This window comes from Pleurodeles waltl, chromosome 6 (assembly GCF_031143425.1).
Source record: "Pleurodeles waltl isolate 20211129_DDA chromosome 6, aPleWal1.hap1.20221129, whole genome shotgun sequence".
NCBI classification, from domain to species: Eukaryota; Metazoa; Chordata; class Amphibia; order Caudata; family Salamandridae; genus Pleurodeles; species Pleurodeles waltl.
The window spans coordinates 1704375490-1704397514 of record NC_090445.1 but is presented as its reverse complement, the minus strand read 5'-3'; the positions used below and the strand labels follow the sequence as shown (position 1 = coordinate 1704397514).

General features: G+C 52.0%; 1 protein-coding gene across 4 annotated transcripts; it reads left to right on the top strand.

Annotated features, from left to right (window-relative positions):
- The first annotated feature begins 1196 nt into the window (after window positions 1-1196).
- Window positions 1197-20835, top strand: LOC138301398 (uncharacterized). 4 transcript variants are annotated; one of them, XR_011205100.1, is made up of 3 exons: window positions 1197-2835; window positions 19161-19393; window positions 19486-20835. XR_011205100.1 is itself a non-coding variant. In XM_069241840.1 (2 exons), the coding sequence occupies exons 1-2, from the start codon at window positions 2032-2034 to the stop codon at window positions 19185-19187; spliced, it is 663 nt and encodes a 220-aa protein (XP_069097941.1). In that variant the 5' UTR covers window positions 1197-2031; the 3' UTR covers window positions 19188-20835. The 4 variants fall into 4 exon arrangements, 2 of the variants coding, with proteins under 2 accessions (XP_069097941.1, XP_069097939.1); XM_069241840.1 differs by having other exon boundaries at window positions 1197-2667; window positions 19161-20835; XM_069241838.1 differs by having other exon boundaries at window positions 19161-20835.
- The last annotated feature ends 1190 nt before the right edge of the window (window positions 20836-22025 follow it).

Sequence of the window (22025 nt, the reverse complement as noted above, 5' to 3'; positions counted from 1 at the left end):
GTAGCTTGCACTGATGATCTCTCTTCTGTGTGAGGAAAGCTTGCACTGCTGATGTGTGTTGTGCTTCTTGTGTGTGAGGGAAGCCTGCACTGATGATGCCTGCTCTGTCTGAAGGAAGCTTGCGCTGATGATGTCCCTCCTGTCTGAGGGAAGCTTGCACTGATGATGTCCCTCCTGTCTGAGGGAAGCTTGCACTGATGATGTTTCTCTTGTATGAGGGAAGCTTGCATTGATGACGCCTGTCCTGTGTGACAGTAGCATACACTGATGCCCATCCTATGTGAGGGAGGCTTGCACTGATGATGTTTCTCCTGTATGAGGGACGCTCGTACTGATGATGGCTGTCCTGTGTAACTATAGCATACACTGATGTCTATGCTGTGTGAGGGAAGCTTGCACTGATGATGTCTCTCCTGTATGAGGGAAGTTTGTACTGATGATGCCTGTCCTGTGTGACTGTAGCATACACTGATGTCTGTTCTGTGTGAGGGAAGCTTGCACTGATGTATCTCCTTTATGAGGGAAGTTTGTACTGATGATGCCTGCCCTGTGTGACAGTAGCATACAGAGATGTCTATCCTGTGTGAGGGAAGCTTGCACTGATGATGTTTCTCCTGTATGAGGAAAGCTTTCACTGATGATGTCTCTCCTCTCCTGTATGAGGGAAGCTTGCACTGATGAGGCCTGTCCTGTATGACAGTAGCATACACTGATGTCTTTCCTGTGTGAGGGAAGGTTGCACTGATGATGCCTGTCCCATGTGACAGTAGCATACACTGATGTCTCTCCTGTGTGAGGGAAGCTTGCACTGATGTCCCTCCTGCGTGAAGGAAGCGGTCTCCTGCTGTCTCTCACTAGTTTGTTGATAGAAGGATAGTTACTGCATTTCGACGCCTCATCAGGGGTAGTAAGCGCTATATAAATACTATTACAGTTGCAATTAGGTGAGCCTTTCCCCTGACAATGAGATGTTATTTCCATGGACGGGCGCCAGGTGGGAGGCGGGCCTCACCTGAGCGCGTGCCAGCGAGGCACAGAAAAACAACCACAGGTGAGCCGAGATACCTGTGCTCTGAGTAAGAAGGAAGCCAGCCTTGGGCCTGCGCCCTTATGTAACCGCCTCCCACTCCCTTCCCACAACCGCCCGGGGCCCAGAGAGACACTCCCTCCTCTTTATACAGGACCAACAACAAGGCAGTACATCACTGGGACGTGTGAGGGAGAGACCTGCAGTCCGCGTGAGAGAGCCGGACCCTGCGCACCTCCGGGCACGGCACCCCATTGGTGGGGTGTGACTGTGGTGGCCACGTCCTGCGCCTCTGGGTGCTCGTGCAGGAGACTCTAAGCCTCAGAGTCCGTGCCACACTCTCACCAGCCGGAACCTGCACCCCTGAGTGTGCCACACTCTCACCAGCCGGACCCTGCACCCCTGAGTGTGACACACGCACCACCCGGATCCTGCACCCCTTAGAGTCTCCACACTCTCACCAGCCGGACCCTGCACCCCTGAGTGTGCCACACTCTCACCAGCCGGACCCTGCACCCCTGAGTGTGGCAAACTCTCACCAGCTGGATCCTGCACCCCTGAGTGTGCCACCCTCTTACCAGCCGGACCCTGCACCCCTGAGTGTGCCACACTCTCACCAGCCGGACCCTGCACCCCTGAGTGTGACACACGCACCACCCGGATCCTGCACCCCTTAGAGTCTCCACACTCTCACCAGCCGGACCCTGCACCCCTGAGTGTGGCACACTCTCACCAGCCGGACCCTGCACCCCTGAGTGTGGCACACTCTCACCAGCCGGGCCCTGAACCCCTCAGAATCTCCACACTCTCACCAGCCGGACCCTGCACCCCTGAGTGTGCCACCCTCTCACCAGCCGGACCCTGCACCCCTGAGTGTGCCACACCCTCACCAGCCGCCCCTGCGCCTCTCAGTTTCCGTCCCGCACACTGTGCCAGTTTCTCTGCCTCCATCTGTGCCAGGTGAAATTGTCACATCCTTCGTGTGTCCTGCCACCCACACGACCATGGCCGTGGTTGGCCCTGTCCGGGAGCTACAGGACGAGACGGTGTGCCCCCTCTGCACCAAGTACTTCGAAGACCCTGTGGCTATCGACTGTGACCATAGCTACTGTCGGGCCTGCATCACTGGCCACTGGCAGACGGTGCCCACGGGTGCCTTTGTTTGCCCACAGTGTGGCCAGGCCTTCTCAAGAATGAACCTCAGGACCAACGTCCAACTCTCTGTCATGGTGAAGATCGCCAAGAGCCTCAACTTCGCGCCAGAGAAGACGGAGCGCCGGCCTCCGGTGCAGCAACGTCCCCGGGTGCGCTCTGTGGAGTTCAACCTCGAGAATAACTTCGCGCCAGGAAGGAATGAGCTCCGGCCTCCGGTGCAGCAACGGCCCCGCGTGCGATCTGCTGAGTATAACGTTGAGAAAAACAATGCACCAGAGAAGACTGAGCCCTGGGCTCCGGCTCAGCAACGGCCCCAGGTGCGCTCCATGGAGTACAACCGCGAGAAAACCTTCCCACCAGAGAAGACCGAGCTCCGGCCTCCAGTTCAGCAGCGGCCCCAGGTGCGCTCCATGGAGTACAACCGCGAGAAAACCTTCCCACCAGGGAAGACCGAGCTCCGGCCTCCAGTTCAGGAACGGCCCCAGGTGAGTTCTGTGGAGTACAACCTTCAGAATAACTTTGTGCCAGAGAGGGCTGATCTTTGTTCTCCGGGTCAACAATGGCCCCAGGTGAGATCCATGGAGTACAACCGCGAGAAAACCTTCCCACCAGAGAAGACCGAGCTCCGGCCTCCAGTTCAGCAGTGGCCCCAGGTGAGTTCTGTGGAGTACAACCTTCAGAATAACTTTGTGCCAGAGAGGGCTGATCTTTGTTCTCCGGGTCAACAATGGCCCCAGGTGAGATCCATGGAGTACAACAGCGGGAAGACCTTCCCACCAGAGAAGACCGAGCTCCGGCCTCCAGTTCAGCAATGGCCCCAGGTGAGTTCTGTGGAGTGTAACCTTGAGAATAACTTTGCAGCAGAGAGGGCTGAGCTTCAGTCTCTGGTCTAGCAATGGCCTCAGGTGCGATCCATGAAGTGTAACGTTGAGAAAAACTTCACTCCAGAAGGGACTGAGCTCCGGCCTCTGGTACAGCAGCAGCCACGGGTGCGATCCGTGGAGTAACACTTGGAGTAAAAGGTATGAGAGGTGAAAAATCATGTGTCAGGCAGAATCACTTTATCTCCGTGTGTCGTAGGGCTCGATTTGGAGTTTGTCAGATAGGTTATTCCACCACAAACGTGAGAGCTATCCCATCTGGTGTATTATGATTCCCATAGGTACGACGTTTGCGACAGAGTAACCCCATCCCCCAAACAGGTTCTAAAATTGTAAATGCATGTAGTGTAATTCATTCAAAGTCCTGTTTGGCCCTGTCACAATTGCATTTTCTGAAACCCTTCTTCACTGGACTCCAGGCTGTGGTATGTACAGTACTTTACGAATGAGTAGCTGCTACAGACACAACAAGGTTGTCTGTAAAGTGCTTCGCTCAGAGAGGTTTTAAGAGATGGGAAGACTAGCTCTCGCCCAGGGTCCTAGCCTTTCAGGGGGCCTTATAGAGCCAGCTCTGTTCTCCAGAGATCCTCACCCTCTTGAATAATTCTTAAACATATAGGCACTCATTACGACTTTGGCGGTCTTTTGACAAGACCGCCAAAGCCACGGGCGCCAGAAGATCGCCAGTGCTGGCGGTCTTCCGACCACCATAGTACGAATACTGCAGGATTTCCGCCACATTTTGGGTGTAAATCCAGCAGTATTCGTGCTGGCGTTCAGAGGCGCTGGGGCGGTTCTACCACTGGCCCGCCAAAAGGACTCCGCCAGCCTTATTACAACCTGTAATACGGCCTGGCGGTGGCCTCATGGCGGGGGCGCTGCCGGGGGTGGAAGCGCCTGTTCCCTGCCAGACGACCTCCTCACCGGACAAGGTAAGTTTATTGTCTGACCGGGGGGGGGGGGGCGGTGTTGTGTGTGCGTGTGTTAGTGGGTGTTGTCTGTGAGTGTGAATGTAAGTGTGTATGCATGTGTGAGTGGGTGTTGTCTGCGTGTTTGAATGCATGTGTGTATGGATGTGTGTATAGGTGTGTGTCTGGGTGTGTGAATGCATGTATGATTGTTGAAGTGAGTGTGTGTATGGATGCCTGTAAGTGAATGCACGTATGTAAGTGTTGGTGAATGAGTGTATGCGGGGTGCGTGGATGACTGTATGCGGGGTGCGTGAATGAGTGGATGCAATGTGCGTGTGGGTGTCTGTGCGTGTATGCGGGGAGGAGGTGCTGTACTGGTGGGGGGAGTGGGACACTGTACTGGTAGGGGGAAAGGTGGGTGGGGGGTTCTGGTATGGAAGGGAGTATTGGGCTTGCAGGGGGTAGGTCATCTGCTGGTGACAGGAAAGAAATTTCCTGTCACCGGTAGCCTTTCTGCCAAGGTTTTAGTGGTGGTGCTACCACCGCGGAAACCCTGGTGGAACGCCGACTCCTAATACCGCCGGTGGTCTTCATTGGACCGCCGGGTCAGAGATGTTAATCTACGGCCCGGTGGGCCCGGCCCGGCGGTCGGCAGTGAGACCGCCACTGTGGCCCTGGTGGTCAGAAGTCTGCCAGGGTCATAATGAGGGCTCTTGTTTTAAATACTGTTTCCCCTTACTTTATTTTTGATGTGGATGATGTGTGAGTGTATAACAGACATTTGCAGAGTTGTGTTTATGTTTCATGCAGCATCCAAAAAAAAGTTTATTTTACATCAAAACACATACAATATTTGCGTTGATATTAGTGAACTTCTGCTGTGATATAATATTGAAAACACATATTCCTGAATATTAGATCTAAACACATTTAGAATGTGTACCTGTGTCCCTGTGCACTCTCATTGACCTGGCCAAAGAGGGCATGAAAGAGCTGAAATTGGATCATAAATTAAAACCGTGCAGAACAGGGCCCCCAAAATACGTTTATAGGTTAAGGAGCCCTCTCTTGCGTCTTACAGGTTAAGGAACCCTCTCTCACGTCTTACAGGTTCAGGAACCCTCCCCGCTTCTTACAGGCTCAGGAGCCCTCTCTCACTTCTTAGAGGTTCAGGAACCGTCCCTCACTTCTTACAGGTTCAAGAACCCTCCCTGCTTCTTACACGTTAAGGAGCCCTCTCTCACGTCTTAGAGGTTCAGGAACCCTCCCCGCTTCTTACAGGTTAAGGAACCCTCCCCCGCTTCTTATAGGTTAAGAAACCCTCCCTCGCTTCTTACAGGATCAGGAACCGTCCCTCGCTTCTTACAGGTGCATGAACCCTCTCTCACTTCTTGGAGGTTCAGAAACTCTCCCTCCCTTCCTACAGACTCAGGAGACCTCCCTCGCTTTCTACAGGTTCAGGAACCCTCCTCGCTTCTTACAGGTTAAAGAACCGTCTCTCACTTCATAGAGGTTCAGGAACCATCCCTCACGTCTTACAGGTTAAGGAACCCTCTCTCACGTCTTAGAGGTTCAGGAAACCTCTCTCACTTCTTACAGGTTCAAGAACCCTCTCCCGCTTCTTATAGGCTAAGAAACCTTCCCTCTCTTCTTACAGGATGAGGAACCGTCCCTCGCTTCTTACACGATCAGGAACCCTCCCTCGCTTCTTAGAGGTTCAGGAACCCTTCCTCACTTATTACATGTTCAGGAACCCTCCCTCACTTCTTACAGTCTCAGGAGCCCTCCCTCATTTCTTACAGTTTTAGGAGTCCTCCTGACTTCTTACAGGTTCAGGAGCCCTACCTCACTTCCTACAGGATCAGGAACCCTCCCTCACATCTTAGAGGTTCAGGAACCCTGCCTCCCTTACAGGCTCAGGAGCCGTCCCTCACTTCGTACAGGCTCAGGAACCCTCCCTCACTTCTTACGGGATCAGGAACCCTCCCTCCCTTCTTACAGGCTCAGTTACCCTCCCTCTCTTCTTACAGGTTCTGGAAGCCTCCTTCTCTTCTTTCAGGTTCAGGAACCCTCCCTCGCTTCCTACAGGAACCCTCCCCCTCGCTTCTTAGAGGTTCAGGAATCCTTCTTCCCTTCTTACAGGTTCAGGAACCCTCTCTCACTTCTTACACGACCAGGAACCCACCCTCACTTGTTACAGGTTCAGGAACCCTCCCTCCCTTTTTAGAGGCTCAGGAAGTCCTCCTCACAACATGCCTCTGCAGCACTCCCTTTCACCGTCCACCTCCCCCCTAACTGCTGCTGCTTCGATCCCTCTCTCCTTACAGAATCAGAGATCCCTCCTCAGCCCATGCCCCTGCAATACTCCCTTTTTCCTCCCTCATGGTTCCTGCTGCACTCAATATCTCCTTAGAAGGCCATGAAGCCCTCCTCACCCCATAACTCTGCAGCTCTTCCAGTCACATCCCTCCTGGGACCTGCTACACTCCCTCTCTCGCTACAGGTTCAGGAAGCCCTCCTCACTCCATGCCTCTGCAGCTCTTCCTATCACCTCCCTCCCAGTCCTGCGCACCCCCTCTCTCCCTACAGTGTGAGGAAGCCCTCCTCACCCCATGCCACATAGCACTCCCTTCCACCTCCCTCCCACTCCTGCTGCACTCCCTCTCTCGCTACAGGTTCAGGAAGCCATCCTCACCCCATGCCTCTGCAGCTCTTCCTATCACCTCCCTCCCAGTCCTGCTGCACTCCCACTCTCCCTACAGGCTGAGGAAGTCCTCCACACCCCATGCCACACAGCACTCCCTCCCACCCCCTCCCTGGTCCTGCTGCACTCCCTCTCTCGCTACAGGTTCAGGAAGCCCTCCTTACTCCATGCCTCTGCAGCTCTTCCTATCACCTCCCTCCCAGTCCTGCAGAACTCCCTCTATCCCTACAGGCTGAGAAAGCCCTCCTCAGCCCATGCCACATAGCACTCCCTTCCTCCTCCCTCTCGGCTCCTGCTGTACTCCCTCTCTCGCTACAGGTTCAGGAAGCCCTCCTCACCCCATGCCAGGTACTCGCAGTGCTGCCTCCCTCCTCGCTGCTGTTGCACATCCTTCCTCCAAACATTGGAGGAACTTCCCTCCCTCAGGGTTCCTGCAGGGCTCCTTACTTCCAGTTTCTGCCACTGTTCCAGTGCCTTGATGTTCATGCAGCCCTGCTGCGTCTTCAGGCGCTCTCGTCCTTCAGGTTTCTTCAGCAGTTCTCTCTCTCCTGGGGTATGGTGCACGCTCCTCGTCCCGGGCTCCTCCTCGCTCTTTTTTGCCGCTGAGCCATGCAGCCCTCCCCTTCTTTCCAAGTTCCTGCAGGTTCCTGCAGCGCTTCCTTCCTACAGCCTCCTGCTGTGCTTCTCTGTCTGTATTATCCTGCAGCTTCTTCTTCCTCCAGGTTCCCGCAGCCCTCCCCTTCCTTCCACGTTCCTGCACTGCTAACGTCTTACGGGTTCCTGCAGGGCTTCCTTCCTTCAGGCTCCTGCAGGGCTACCCTCCTATTAGGTTCCTTCAGCAGTTCCCCTTCTCCAGGTTCCTATAGCACACTCTCTTTCATCCAGGCTCCTGCAGTGCTTACTTCCTCCAGGGTTTCCTTCAGGTTCCTGCGGGGCTTCCTTCCTCCAGGCTCCTACAGTGCTCCCTGTCTTCATTACCCTGCAGCCCTCTTCTTCCTTCAGGTCCCTGCAGTGCTTACTTCCTGCAGGTTCCTATAGGGCTACCTTCGTCCAGGTTCCTGCACTGCTAACGTCTTACGGGTTCCTGCAGGGCTTCCTTCCTTCAGGCTCCTGCAGGGCTACCCTCCTATTAGGTTCCTTCAGCAGTTCCCCTTCTCCAGGTTCCTATAGCACACTCTCTTTCATCCAGGCTTCTGCAGTGCTTACTTCCTCCAGGGCTTCCTTCAGATTCCTGCAAGGCTTCCTTCCTCCAGGCTTCTGCAGTGCTCCCTGCCTTCATTACCCTGCAGCCCTCTTCTTCCTTCAGGTCCCTGCAGTGCTTCCTTCCTGCAGGTTCCTATAGGGCTACCTTCGTCCAGGTTCCTGCAGGGCTTCCTTCTTCCAGGCTCCTGCAGGACTACTCGACCACCAGGTTCCTTCAGCAGTTCCCCCTCTCCAGGTTCCTACAGCACACTCTTCCATCCAGGTTCCTGTAGTGTTTCCTTCTTCCAGGTTCCTGCAGAGCTTCCTTCTTCCAGGTCCATGCAGAGCTTCCTTCTTCCAGGTCCATGCAGAGCTTCCTTGCTCCAGGTTCCTGCAGAGCTTCCTTCTTCCAGGTTCCTGCAGAGCTTCCTTCCTCCAGGTTCCTGCAGAGCTTCCTTCTTCCAGGTCCATGCAGAGCTTCCTTCTTCCAGGTTCCTGCAGAGCTTCCTTCTTCCAGGTTCCTGCAGAGCTTCCTTCCTCCAGGTTCCTGCAGGGCTTCCTTCCTCCAGATTCCTGCAGTGGCAGTGCTTCCTTCTTCCAGGTTCCTGCAGTGCTTCCCCTTCTTCCAGGTTCCTGCAAAGCTTCCTTCCTCCAGGTTCCTGCAGTGCGTCCTTCTTCGAGGTTCCTACAGAGCTGTCTTCCTCCAGGTTCCTGCAGAGATTCCTTCTTCCAGGTTCCTGCAGGGCTTCCTTCCTCCAGGTTTCTGCAGTGGCAGTGCTTCCTTCTTCCAGGTTCCTGCAGAGCTTCCTTCCTCCAGGTTCCTGCAGTGCTTCCTTCTTCCAGGTTCCTGCAGAGCTTCCTTCCTCCAGGTTTCTGCAGTGGCAGTGCTTCCTTCTTTCAGGTTCCTGCAGAGCTTCCTTCCTCTAGGTTCCTGCAGTGCTTTCCTTTCTTCCAGGTTCCTGCAGTGCTTCCCCTTCTTCAGGGTTCCTGCAGGGCTTCCTTCCTCCAGGTTCCTGCAGGGCTTCCTTCCTCCAGGTTCCTGCAGTGGCTGTGCTTCCTTCTTCCAGGTTCCTGCAGGGCTTCCTTCCTCCAGGTTTCTGCAGTGGCAGTGCTTCCTTCTTTCAGGTTCCTGCAGAGCTTCCTTCCTCCAGGTTCCTGCAGAGCTTCCCCTTCTTCCAGGTTCCTGCAGAGCTTCCTTTCTTCCAGGTTCCTGCAGGGCTTCCTTCCTCCAGGTTCCTGCAGTGCGTCCTTCCTCCAGGTTCCTGCCGTGTTACACACTCATACAGCACACTATTCCCTTCATTGCAAGCGCTATATTTAAATGATTGCTACTATGTATGTGCGGTGTAATATAGCACCACTGCTTTTGCTCCTTTTTGTACCTAATTAAATGTGTCTAAACAGTTCACTGTTTCCCAAAGGAAACCCTATCCAGTTGTAAGAAATTGCAGGATTGGTTGGGGTGGGACTGACTGCCCACCTCAAGGAGTAAGTACAACTCTTGTCCGGGTGAACCATCAACGCCCTTAAATTCACCTGAGCTTGACGCCCGCTAGCTATGAAACAGAGCAGACAGACTTCACTTAGGCCAATGTATGAAGTGTTCATGCATTACCAAAACAGCAATAAAGTCTAAATGCAAAACAATAAAGATCCCAAACAGAAATAGACAAATGTGAGTACCTTTTAATAAAGAATACACATCAAATGAAAAAGATCCAATAAGGGGAACCGGATATATGAATGTTTGAAGATTTAAGGGGAAATAGCATCACAAAGTGCAGTGCCCCAACGGAAGTCAATGGTTGCAAAAGACCAGGACCTCTGTGCGATTTCAGGCAAACCACGATGGAGCATCGGTTGGATACACAAACTAGGTTGAACCCGATTGGAGGTTTTACTGTGGGATTAGTCTAAAAAATGGAAGTCAAAATCCTTCAGCGGGGCAAAGCAGCAGGCTGTATCTGAAGAATCATCACAACGTTGGATAGGCGATGGATGAGGTCCTGCCGAAGCCACTGGCTTAGGCAGGAAGAGCTCCAAGTGGGAAAGGTTCAAATTTCACACCCAGGGAAGTTCTCGTGCTACCCACATAGTTTTAGTGCCTTTCCCTAGTGAAAAATGTTACCTTTCGACTGAGTCTCTTTTTTTAAGCTTAGCCTCCTCGGGTGGGGCAAAGTTGCGGTCTGTATCTGACGATGAGTTCCATAAAACCGGATATCTTCGAGCTGGGAGCCCTGGATCAGCTTTCCACATGTGGAGAAGGGTGGAGTGCGAGAAACCTGTTTTCTTAGCCCAGAGAGATTACGCCTTGAGCATACCTGCTGGGGTGGTTTGTCTCAGTCCTGTGGAGGTCTGGAAGTCCAAAACCTAATTTTAAGTTCCAGGTTTTAGAGGTGGTAGAAGTCCAGTTAGACATGAGCAAGGATCCTAAGACCTTACCCACTTTTGCAGCATTTCCTGTTTTTTTACTGCAAACAATCCACAGTGCCTCTCACCCCTCCTCAAAATCCAAGATGGGAAACCCTATTCTCCTTCTGAAGACACTGTGGGGGTTATTCCAACTTTGGAGGAGGTAGTAATCCGTCCCAAATGTGACGGATTTACCACCAGCCGTATTACGAGTTCCATAGGATATAATGGACTCGTAATACGGCTGGTGGTATATCCGTCACTTTACCGTCACTTTTGGGACGGATTACCACTTCCTCCAAAGTTGGAATAACCCCCTGTGTGCCTACCCAGAGGGGTGGCCAGGTGTAGGAAAGTACAATCTTGCCTGACATGTTACCCCCATTTTTCACTGTATATATGTTGTTTTAGTTGTATGTGTCACTGGGACCCTGTTCTCCAGGGCCCCAGTGCTCATAAGTGTGCCTGAATGTGTTACCTGTGTAGTGACTAACTGTCTCACTGAGGCTCTGCTAATCGGAACCTCAGTGGTTATGCTCTCTCATTTCTTTCAAATTGTCACTGACAGGCTAGTGACCAATTTTACCAATTTACATTGGCTTTCTGGAACACCCTTATAATTCCCTAGTATATGGTACTGAGGTACCCAGGGTATAGGGGTTCCAGGAGATCCCTATGGGCTGCAGCATTTCTTTTGCCACCCATAGGGAGCTCTGACAATTCTTACACAGGCCTGCCACTGCAGCCTGAGTGAAATAACGTCCACGTTATTTCACAGCCATTTTACACTGCACTTAAGTAACTTATAAGTCACCTATATGTCTAACCTTTACCTGGTAAAGGTTAGGTGCAAAGTTACTAAGTGTGAGGGCACCCGGGCACTAGCCAAGGTGCCCCCAATTGTTCAGAGCCAATTCCCTGAACTTTGCGAGTGCGGGGACACCATTACACACGTGTACTACATATGGGTCACTACCTATATGTAGCTTCACAATGGTAACTCCGAATATTGCCATGTAACATGTCTAAGATCATGGAATTACCCCCTCTATGCCATCCTGGCATTATTGGGACAATTCCATGATCCCAGTGGTCTGTAGCACAGACCCTGGTACTGCCAAACTGCCTTTTCTGGGGTTTCACTGCAGCTGCTGCTGCTGCCAACCCCTCAGACAGGTTTCTGCCCCCCTGGGGTCAAGCCAGGCTTGTCCCAGGATGGCAGAACAAAGGACTTCCTCTGAGAGAGGGTGTTACACCCTCTCCCTTTGGAAAATGGTGTGAAGGCAGGGGAGGAGCAGCCTCCCCCAGCCTCTGGAAATGCTTTCTTGGGCACAGATGTGCCCAATTCTGCATAAGCCAGTCTACACCGGTTCAGGGACCCCTTAGCCCCTGCTCTGGCGCGAAACTGGACAAAGGAAAGGGGAGTGACCACTCCCCTGACCTGCACCTCCCCTGGGAGGTGTCCAGAGCTCCTCCAGTGTGCTCCAGACCTCTGCCATCTTGGAAACAGAGGTGCTGCTGGCACACTGGACTGCTCTGAGTGGCCAGTGCCACCAGGTGACGTCAGAGACTCCTTCTGATAGGCTCCTTCAGGTGTTAGTAGCCTATCCTCTCTCCTAAGTAGCCAAACCCTCTTTTCTGGCTATTTAGGGTCTCTGTCTCTGGGGAAACTTTAGATAACGAATGCAAGAGCTCATCAGAGTTCCTCTGCATCTCTCTCTTCACCTTCTGCCAAGGAATCGACTGCTGACCGCGCTGGAAGCCTGCAAAACTGCAACATAGTAGCAAAGACGACTACTGCAACTCTGTAATGCTGATCCTGCCGCCTTCTCGACTGTTTTCCTGGTGGTGCATGCTGTGGGGGTAGTCTGCCTCCTCTCTGCACTAGAAGCTCCGAAGAAATCTCCCGTGGGTCGACGGAATCTTCCCCCTGCAACCGCAGGCACCAAAAAGCTGCATTACCGGTCCCTTGGGTCTCCTCTCAGCACGACGAGCGAGGTCCCTTGAATCCAACAACTCTGTCCAACTGATTCCCACAGTCCAGTGTCTCTTCAGTCCAAGTTTGGTGGAGGTAAGTCCTTGCCTCCTCACTCCAGACTGCATTGTTGGTAACCGCGACTTTTGCAACTTCTCCGGCCCCTGTGCACTTCCGGCGGAAATCCTTTGTGCACAGCCAAGCCTGGGTCCACGGCACTCTAACCTGCATTGCACGACTTTCTAAGTTGGTCTCCGGCGACGTGGGACTCCTTTGTGCAACTTCGGCGAGCACCGTTTCACGCATCCTTGTAGTGCCTGTTTCTGGCACTTCTCTGGGTGCTACCTGCTGCTGAGAGGGCTCCTTTTCTTGCTCGACATCCCCTCTTCCTCCTGGTCCAATTTGCGACCTCCTGGTCCCTCCTGGGCCACAGCAGCATCCAAAAACGCTAACCGCACGATTTGCAGCTAGCAAGGCTTGTTGGCATTCTTTCGGCGGGAAAACACTTCTGCACGACTCTCCACGGCGAGAGGGATCCGTCCACCAAAGGGGAAGTCTCTAGCCCTTTTCGTTCCTGCAGAAACCTTTGCTTCTTCTGTCCAGTAGAAGCTCCTTTGCACCCACAGCTGGCATTTCCTGAGCATTTGCCCATCTCCGACTTGCTTGTGACTTTTGGACTTGGTCCCCTTGTTCCACAGGTACCCTTGATTCGAAATCCATCATTGTTGCATTGTTGGTTTGTGTCTTTCCTGCATTATTCCTCTATCACGACTTCTTTGTCTTCTGGGGAACTTTAGTGCACTTTGCACTCACTTTTCAGGGTCTTGAGGAGGGCTAATTTTCTAACTCTCACTATTTTCTAATAGTCCCAGCGACCCTCTACAAGGTCACATAGGTTTGGGGTCCATTCGTGGTTCACATTCCACTTTTGGAGTATATGGTTTGTGTTGCCCCTATCCCTATGTGTCCCCATTGCATCCTATTGTAACTATACATTGTTTGCACTGTTTTCTAAGACTATACTGCATATTTTTAGTACTGTGTATATATAACTTGTGTATATTTGCTATCCTCACTCTGAGGGTACACTCTGAGATACTGTGACATATTGTCATAAAAATAAAGTACCTTTATTTTTAGTATAACTGTGTATTGTGTTTTCTTATGATATTGTGCAAGTGACACTTGTGGTACTGTAGTAGCTTCACACGTCTCCTAGTTCAGCCTAAGCTGCTCTGCTAAGCTACCATTATCTATCAGCCTAAGCTGCTAGACACCCTATACACTAATAAGGGATACCTGGGCCTGGTGCAAGGTGTAAGTACCCCTTGGTACTCACTACAAGCCAGTCCAGCCTCTTACACCAGGGCATCCAGCTCCTCTGTGGTCCTTCCAAACCACTTCTGGGGTAGCTTCCCCCACCTGCTGGGTTGGGGCCAGCCGAAGTGGGAGATAAAAACTCTGGCCGATCCAGGTTTAGCCTAAAATTTGCTTTTGACGGGGACACCCTTTTGAAGTAAATTGAGCTCCTGGGCCCTTCCCACTGGTCTTCCTGCCAGGGAAAGAGAAAAACACCTCCCCTCACCCAAGCCATTGTCTCTGCTCTGGAAGCAGTTTTCACACCTTGTCAGAGCTAATAACTGGTTGGGACACTCTTGGAGAGCTGATGGAAGTTAGCTTCCATGAGCTTCAGGCAGGAAAAAAGTTACTTTCTAAAGGTTACTTTTTCTTAGTAGTTATTATAAATCCGACTTTATTACTGAGCTGGGCCTTTAATACATTTAAAAAATAGTTGTTTAATCATTTTTCTAACTGATCCCTAACTGGAGATAGCGGAATTCATTTTTAATATTGCTTCTCAGTGTTTCTGTGTAGGCCTTCTTATACTGAAACTAGGTTTTGAGTGCTAGACACTGTAAGGACACGTTAACTTTACGTTTCTATGGGCCAGATGTAGCAAAGGATTTTACCCATTCTGTCCTTATGGGAAAATGTGTTCGTACATATGGTCCTATATGTCTTACTTTTGAATACCATGCACCCTACCTGTTGGGCTACCAGGCCTACATACAGGTGACTTGTTAATATTTAGAAAGACGATTAATATTTAAAAGGGGTATTTTGACAGGTCACACTGCAGGTTTAATAGTTACATAGGGTTTCCTACTACACGTCTTGAGGGGGAATCTGGGTTTACCTAAAACATTTTAATGTGTTCAGTCTTGTCTGGCTCAGATGCAGGTTCCCTCCCGTTTTGTTTCATCCCCAGATTTTTTATGTATTTCCAAAGCTCCCTAGCCTCTCCTTCCCTTCAAGTATCAATATATCTGTGACTTCGGTTTCTCAGGACATATCCTCTTCTGATTACAGACAGAGTTTCCCCACCTGCTTTTCACTTTGTAATTTTTCCACATATGCATCTTTTCTCAGATCTCTCTTCATTTCCATCTTTTTCTATATCATCTCCACCACATGAGTTTCATGTCAAGACTTTCTTCCGATAGTGGAATCTAGAGTGGAATCTAGAGACTCGGGCCTGATTCAGAACTCCGCAGACAGGTTACTCTGCCACAACTGTGACTGATATCCTGTCCACCTGAATCTAAACCCCATTATATTTGATGGGATTTAGATTTCAGTGGACGGGGTATCTGTGGCCGTTGGACCGAGTAACCTGTACGTCGAGTTCTAAATCAGGCCCTAAGTTACCTGTTCCCAAACCTAACACTTTCATCCAAACCCAAGGTCATCTGCCTTTTGCTACTCAAACCAGATGACTGGCTCGGACTGCCTTTACAAGCTTCATCTGTATCAAAGTACCTACTGCTTATGAAGCCCTTTCCACTTATCACTTTCTTTCATGTTTCTTAGTAATGCAGGTTGGAGCAGAGATCCTAGAGCAGCACACGTGGAACCCCAGAGTCTCACTCACTAGGAGCTGTCCAGACCTGTGAACAGTAGACAGCACACACTAAAACCCCAGGGTCTCTCTCACTAGGAACCGTCCTTACCTATGATCAGTGGACAGGACACATGTAACCCCAGAGTCTCTCTCACTAGAAGTTGTCCTTACCTATGATCAGTGGACAGGACACATGTAACCCCAGAGTCTCTGTCACTAGGAGCTGTCCTCACCTATGGTCAGTGGACAGGACACATGTAACCCCAGAGTCTCTCTCACTAGAAGCTGTCCAGACCTGTGAACAGTAGACAGCAGACACTAAAACCCCAGGGTGTCTCTCACTAGGAGCTGTCCTTACCTATGATCAGTGGACAGGACACATGTAACCCCAGAGTCTCGCTCACTAGGACCTGTCCTCACCTATGATCAGTGGACAGGACACATGTAACCCCAGGGTCTCTCTCACTAGGAACCGTCCTTACCTATGATCAGTGGACAGGACACGTGTAACCCCAGAGTCTCGCTCACTAGGAGCCGTCCTCACCTATGATCAGTGGACAGGACTCATGTAACCCCAGGGTCTCTCTCACTAGGAACCGTCCTTACCTATGATCAGTGGACAGGACACGTGTAACCCCAGAGTCTCGCTCACTAGGAGCCGTCCTCACCTATGATCAGTGGACAGGACTCATGTAACCCCAGAGTCTCTCTCACTAGAAGTTGTCCTTACCTATGATCAGTGGACAGGACACATGTAACCCCAGAGTCTCTGTCACTAGGAGCTGTCCTCACCTATGGTCAGTGGACAGGACACATGTAACCCCAGAGTCTCTCTCACTAGAAGCTGTCCAGACCTGTGAACAGTAGACAGCAGACACTAAAACCCCAGGGTGTCTCTCACTAGGAGCCGTCCTTACCTATGATCAGTGGACAGGACACATGTAACCCCAGAGTCTCGCTCACTAGGACCTGTCCTCACCTATGATCAGTGGACAGGACACATGTAACCCCAGGGTCTCTCTCACTAGGAACCGTCCTTACCTATGATCAGTGGACAGGACACGTGTAACCCCAGAGTCTCGCTCACTAGGAGCCGTCCTCACCTATGATCAGTGGACAGGACTCATGTAACCCCAGGGTCTCTCTCACTAGGAACCGTCCTTACCTATGATCAGTGGACAGGACACATGTAACCCCAGAGTCTCTCTCACTAGGAGCTGCCCTGACCTGTGACCAATGGGCAGCACACACGTAACCCCAGAGTCTCTCTCACTAGGAGCTGTCCTGACCTATGATCAGTGGGCAGCAGAGTCTCTCCCTGTGAGCTGTCCTGTGACAGTAGCCAGCACACACAGAACCCCATAGTCACTATCTCACTAGGAGCTCTCCGGACCTCTGACCAATGGGCAGCACACACAGAACCCCAGAGTCTCTCTCACTGTGAGATGTCCTGCTACAGTAGCCAGCACACACCCAAAGTCCAGAGTATCTCTCACTAGGAGCTGTCCTGACCTGTGACTAATGCTGATGGGCAACACACACAGAACCCCAGTCTCTCTCACTGTGTGATGTCCTGTGACAGTAGCCAGCACACACGTAACCCCAGAGTCTCTCTCACTAGGAGCTGTCCTGACCTGTGAGTAGTGCTGGTGGGCAGCACACACGTAACACCAGAGTCTCTCTCACTAGAAGCTGTCCAGACACGGAACCCGAGTCTCTCACATCAGCTGTCCTGTGACAGTGGCCAGCACACACGTAACCCCAGAGTCTCTCTCACTAGGAACAGTCCTGAGGTGTGACTAGAGCTGGTGGGCAGCACACCCGTAACCCCAGAGTCTCTCTCACTAGGAGCTGTCCTGAGGTGTGACTAGTGCTGGTGGGCAGCACACACAGAACCCCAGAGTCTCTCTCACTAGGAACTGACCTGAGCTGTGACCAGTGGGCATCACACACAGAACCCCAGAGTCTCTATCTGACTGTGAGATGCCGTGTGACAGTAGCCAGCACATGTACACTCAGCTGAGTAGGAACCCCAGGGCCTGACCTGTGAGTAGCCTTCATGTACACTAGGAACCCCAGGACCGCACCTGTGGGTAGTCTGCAGGTATACTAGGAGTAGTCTACAGGTACACTAGGAACGCCAGTGCCTGACCAGTGAGTAGTCTGCATGTACACTAGGAATGCCAGGGCCTCACCTGTGAGTAGTCTGCATGTACACTAGGAACGCCAGGGCCTGACCAGTGAGTAGTCTGCGGGTACACTAGGAACCCCAGCGCCTAACGTGGGAGTAGTCTGCTGTTACACTAGGAACCCCAGGACTTCACCTTTGAGTAGTCTGCAGGTACACTAGGAACCCCAAGCCTCACATGTGAGTAGTCTGCATGTACACTAGGAACGCCAGGGCCTCACCTGTGAGTAGTCTGCATGTACACTAGGAACCCCAGGGCCTCACCTGTGAGTAGCCTGCAGGTACACTAGGAACCCCAGGGCCTCACCTGTGAGTAGTCTGCGGGTGCACTAGGGACCCCAAGCCTCACCTGTGAGTAGTCTGCAGGTACACTAGGAACCCCAGGGCCTCACCTGTGAGTAGCCTTCATGTACATTAGGAACCCCAGGACCTCACCTGTGAGTAGTCTACAGGTACACTAGGAACCCCAGGGCCTCACCTGTGAGTAGCCTGCAGGTACACTAGGAACCTCAGGGCCTCACCTGTGAGTAGTCTGCGGGTACACCAGGAACCCCAGGGCCTCACCTGTGAGTAGTCTGCGGGTACACTAGGAGCTCCAGGGCCTCATCTGTGAGTAGTGTGCGGGTACACTAGGATCCCCAGGGCCCACCTGTGAGTAGCCTGAAGGTACACTAGGAAACCCAAGCCTCACCTGTGAGTAGCCTGCAGGTACACTAGGAACCCCAAGCCTCACCTGTGAGTAGCCTGCAGGTACACTAGGAACCCCAAGCCTCACCTGTGAGTAGCCTGCAGGTACACTAGAAACCCCAAGCCTCACCTGTGAGTAGTCTGCAGGTACACTAGGAGTAGTCTGCAGGTACACTAGGAACCCCAAGCCTCACCTGTGAGTAGTCTGCAGGTACACTAGTAACCCCAGGGCCCACCTGTGAGTAGTCTGCGGGTACACTAGGAACCCCAGGGCCTCACCTGTGAGTAGTCTGCGGGTACACCAGGAACCCCAGGGCCTCACCTGTGAGTAGTCTGCGGGTACACCAGGCACCCCGGGGCCTCACCTGTGAGTAGTCAGCAGTCACACCGAGAGCTCGTGACTTGTGGGCAGCACACACCTCTATCCTGTGCTATCCACACCAGCCTATGTAAGGAGATGTTGACAAGTGACTGGCTCTACATACGCTCCACATGCCTGTCGTGTGTTTGCCTGGCATGTGACAGTCTCACAGGTCAGGAGCGCGTGTTGCTGAATCTCCCCAGCCCCACCAGCCTCTGTGGAGGAGGCACAGGCGTCACAACTGGCATCTGTTTCATCCCCCCCCACCCGTCACATGCTGCACCCTGTGCCGTGCACACGTGCTATGAAAGCCCTGGACCAATGTGTGTTCAATGCTGGTGAAAACCCAGTGAGTGTCACAAACAGTGAAGATTCTGTCACTTGTGACTGCACCCCTGTGTGCAGGGGGCAGGGTGGGGGGTGCCCGGCTCCATACAGGAAGAGTAACCCAGGCCTGGGGGGTTGCATACGTCCCTGTGAATAAGATACGTTCAGAGAGCAGAGGTAATGCCTGGTGTGCAGCGTGGCTCTCACGCCCTCATTCACACGCAGCCTGGTGACGTGGCACCTGGTTGTGCAACTTTGCAGATAAACTTGTTTGTTGGCTAAATGAAGGCATGAAACTGCTACTGTCTAGAGAATTTGTATTTGTGTGAGGCTAGGGCCAGAGGAGAGCAAGTCGGAGGCAGTTTCCTGTTGCATTCCCCTTGCTATGAGTAAACATTTCCCAGAAGCCTGGCACACGATGGTGACATCTCTCTTCTTCTCTCCCCAGGAATGCCCGGGGGCCAGAGGCTGGTGAACTTGCACGACGGACCCGCCCTCCCTGCAGACACTGTGCAGCGCCCCCTTCTTGTGAAATGTCCAGTTCCTGGCCCAGGTGGTATGTCTTGGAACGGACCCTCTCCTGGAAGGAGGCTTCTCTTCTCTCCTGGTGCCACCCTGGCACACAGCTGCCAGCAGGGCTTCCTGATATGCCCTTACCATCCACAGCTCTGCTCATGGGAGGCTTCTCTTCTCTCCTGGTGCCCTCCTGGCACACTGCTGCTAGCAGGCCCTAGTGATATACCCTGACCATCCACATTGTCTGCTCATGGGAGGCTTCTCTTCTCTCCTGGTGCCCCCACTGACACACTGCTGCTAGCAGGCCCTAGTGATATACCCTGACCATCCACATTGTCTGCTCATGGGAGGCTTCACTTCTCTCCTGGTGCCCCCCTGGCACACTGCTGCCAGCATGGCCTTCTGGTATGCCCTGACCATCCACAGCTCTGCTCATGGGAGGCTTCTCTTCTCTCCTGGGGCCCTCCTGGCACCCAGCTGCCAGCAGGGCCTCCTGATATGCCCACCATTCACAGCTCTGCTCATTGGAGGCTTCTCTTCTCTCCTGGTGCCCTCCTGGCACACTGCTGCCAACAAGGCTTCCTGGTATGCCCTGACCATCCACATTGTCTGCTCATGGGAGGCATCACTTCTCTCCTGGTGCCCCCCCCCGGCACACTGTTTTCTGCAGAGCCTCCTAGTATGCCCTGACCATCCACATTGTCTGTCATGGGAGGCTTCACTTCCCTCCTGGTGCCCCCCCCCCCGGCACATCTCCTGGTTTGCCCTGACTATCCACAGCTCTGCTTATGGGAGGCTTCTCTTCTCTCCCGGTGCCCCCCTGGCACACTGCTGCGACTAGGCCCTAGTGATATGCTCTGACCATCCACAGTGTCTGTCCACGGTGTGCATTGGCTTAAGTACACACTCTCAGTGGCGTCCTCTGTCCTGCAATGTCCTCTAGTGCTAAGAAGACAGAACTGCAGTATAATGGAACATCACGGCTCCCACCGCTCATTACAGGCACAGAGGTGTGCAACCACTCGACACCTAGTGGTGAGCACCATGAACTGCAAGCAAACTTACCATCAGAGTTTCTGCTTCCCTAACCTGGCAGTGGGTGCTGTCTGCCCTTTCTTCGCTTCACAAATACCTCTTTACTTGTATTTTTTTACTACTTTTATGGGCTTTGCGCCATTTCCTGAGCAGAGATGTACTGTGCCCAGTTTCTTTCTATCTTCCTCCGGGAGACTTGAAAGTTCTTTGGAAAGTTGGTTTTTTTCACGCGCCACTTCGAAGTGCGAAGAAGCCTGAGGCGTGGCGAGCGTGGCCTGTAAGGTCCAATAATCACTGGAGTTTACATCAATCTTTTAGTATACATAACATAGATTAATGTTATATTTCTCTAGTGCAGTCTGCTGGTTCTGTTGAGATTTATAAATGATGCTTTGTTCAGGCTCAGAGATCACTATGAATACACTAGAGCCCCTTGATGTCGTCACAGCTCCATATTACACAGCTATACATACTATGTGCCGCACACATATAGGGGGTTATTCCAACTTTGGAGGAGGTGTTAATCCGTCCCAAAAGTGACGGAAAAGTGACGGATTTACCACCAGCCGTATTACGAGTCCATTATATCCTATGGAACTCGTAATACGGCTGGTGGTATATCCGTCACTTTACCGTCACTTTTGGGACGGATTAACACTCCTCCAAAGTTGGAATAACCCCCATAGTGCCTACACACCTATGACCGCTGTATAAATGATCATATGGTGATGCTGCACGTGTAATATATATTTTCAGTACTGTTCACATTTATGTCAGAGGCAGATTGACTAGCATGGAAGTGGGTCCGCAGGGATCCACGGGGTTGGGCCAGGTCAGCCTCATGTTAGCCACAGAGAGGGGTCCGTCAGATGCGAGGCTGAGGTCATTATCTGACTGACTTTGCCCCAGCCCACCAAGCCTGCTGATTTCCTTCTAGGTCAGGCAGCAGCTGATTAGTATTCTCTATAATATAATATTATTATTCTTAGTCCGTTGTGCTCTGCATGGCGCTACCAAGAGGTGTTGCTCCCAGTCCAGAGGGATAGCCCTGCTGTCTCAGAGGGCTGCTGGGAGCGCAGCCCACAGTCTGAACCACAGTGTAGTAGTAGACTTCCATCCATGGTCACAGTGAAACAGGCGACCTCGATCCCTAGTTGCAGTGCACGAGTAGTCTCCTGTCCACATTTACAGTGTGGCAGTAGACTTCCATCCAAAGGCTACAGTAGTAGTCTTCTATCCATAGTTATAGTATGGTACTAGACTTCCGCTCATCCTCACAGTGCAGTGGTAGACTTCCATTCATAGTTACTGCATGGTAGTAGACTTTCGTGCATAGTTGATGTAAAGCAGTAGACTTCTGGCCATAGTCATAGTATGGTAGTAGACTTCTGTTCATGGTTAGAGTGTAGCAGTAGACCTCCAGTCATAGATACAGTATGGTAGTATGCTTCAGTCCATAGCATAGGTGAAGCAGTAGAATTCTGCCCATAGTCACATTGTAGTGGTCGACTTCTGTCCATGGTCATGCTGTAGTACTAGACTTCTGTCCACAGTCACAGTGTAGCAGTAGACTTCTGTCCATAGTCACAGCGTACTAGTAGACTCCTGTCCATAGTACCACGATAGTAGTAGACTTCTTGCATAGTCACAGCGTAGCAGTAGACTTCTGTCCATAGTAGAACTGTAGTAGTAGACTTCTGTCCACAGTCACAGTGTAGCAGTAGACTTCTGTCCATAGTCACAGCGTACTAGTAGACTTCTG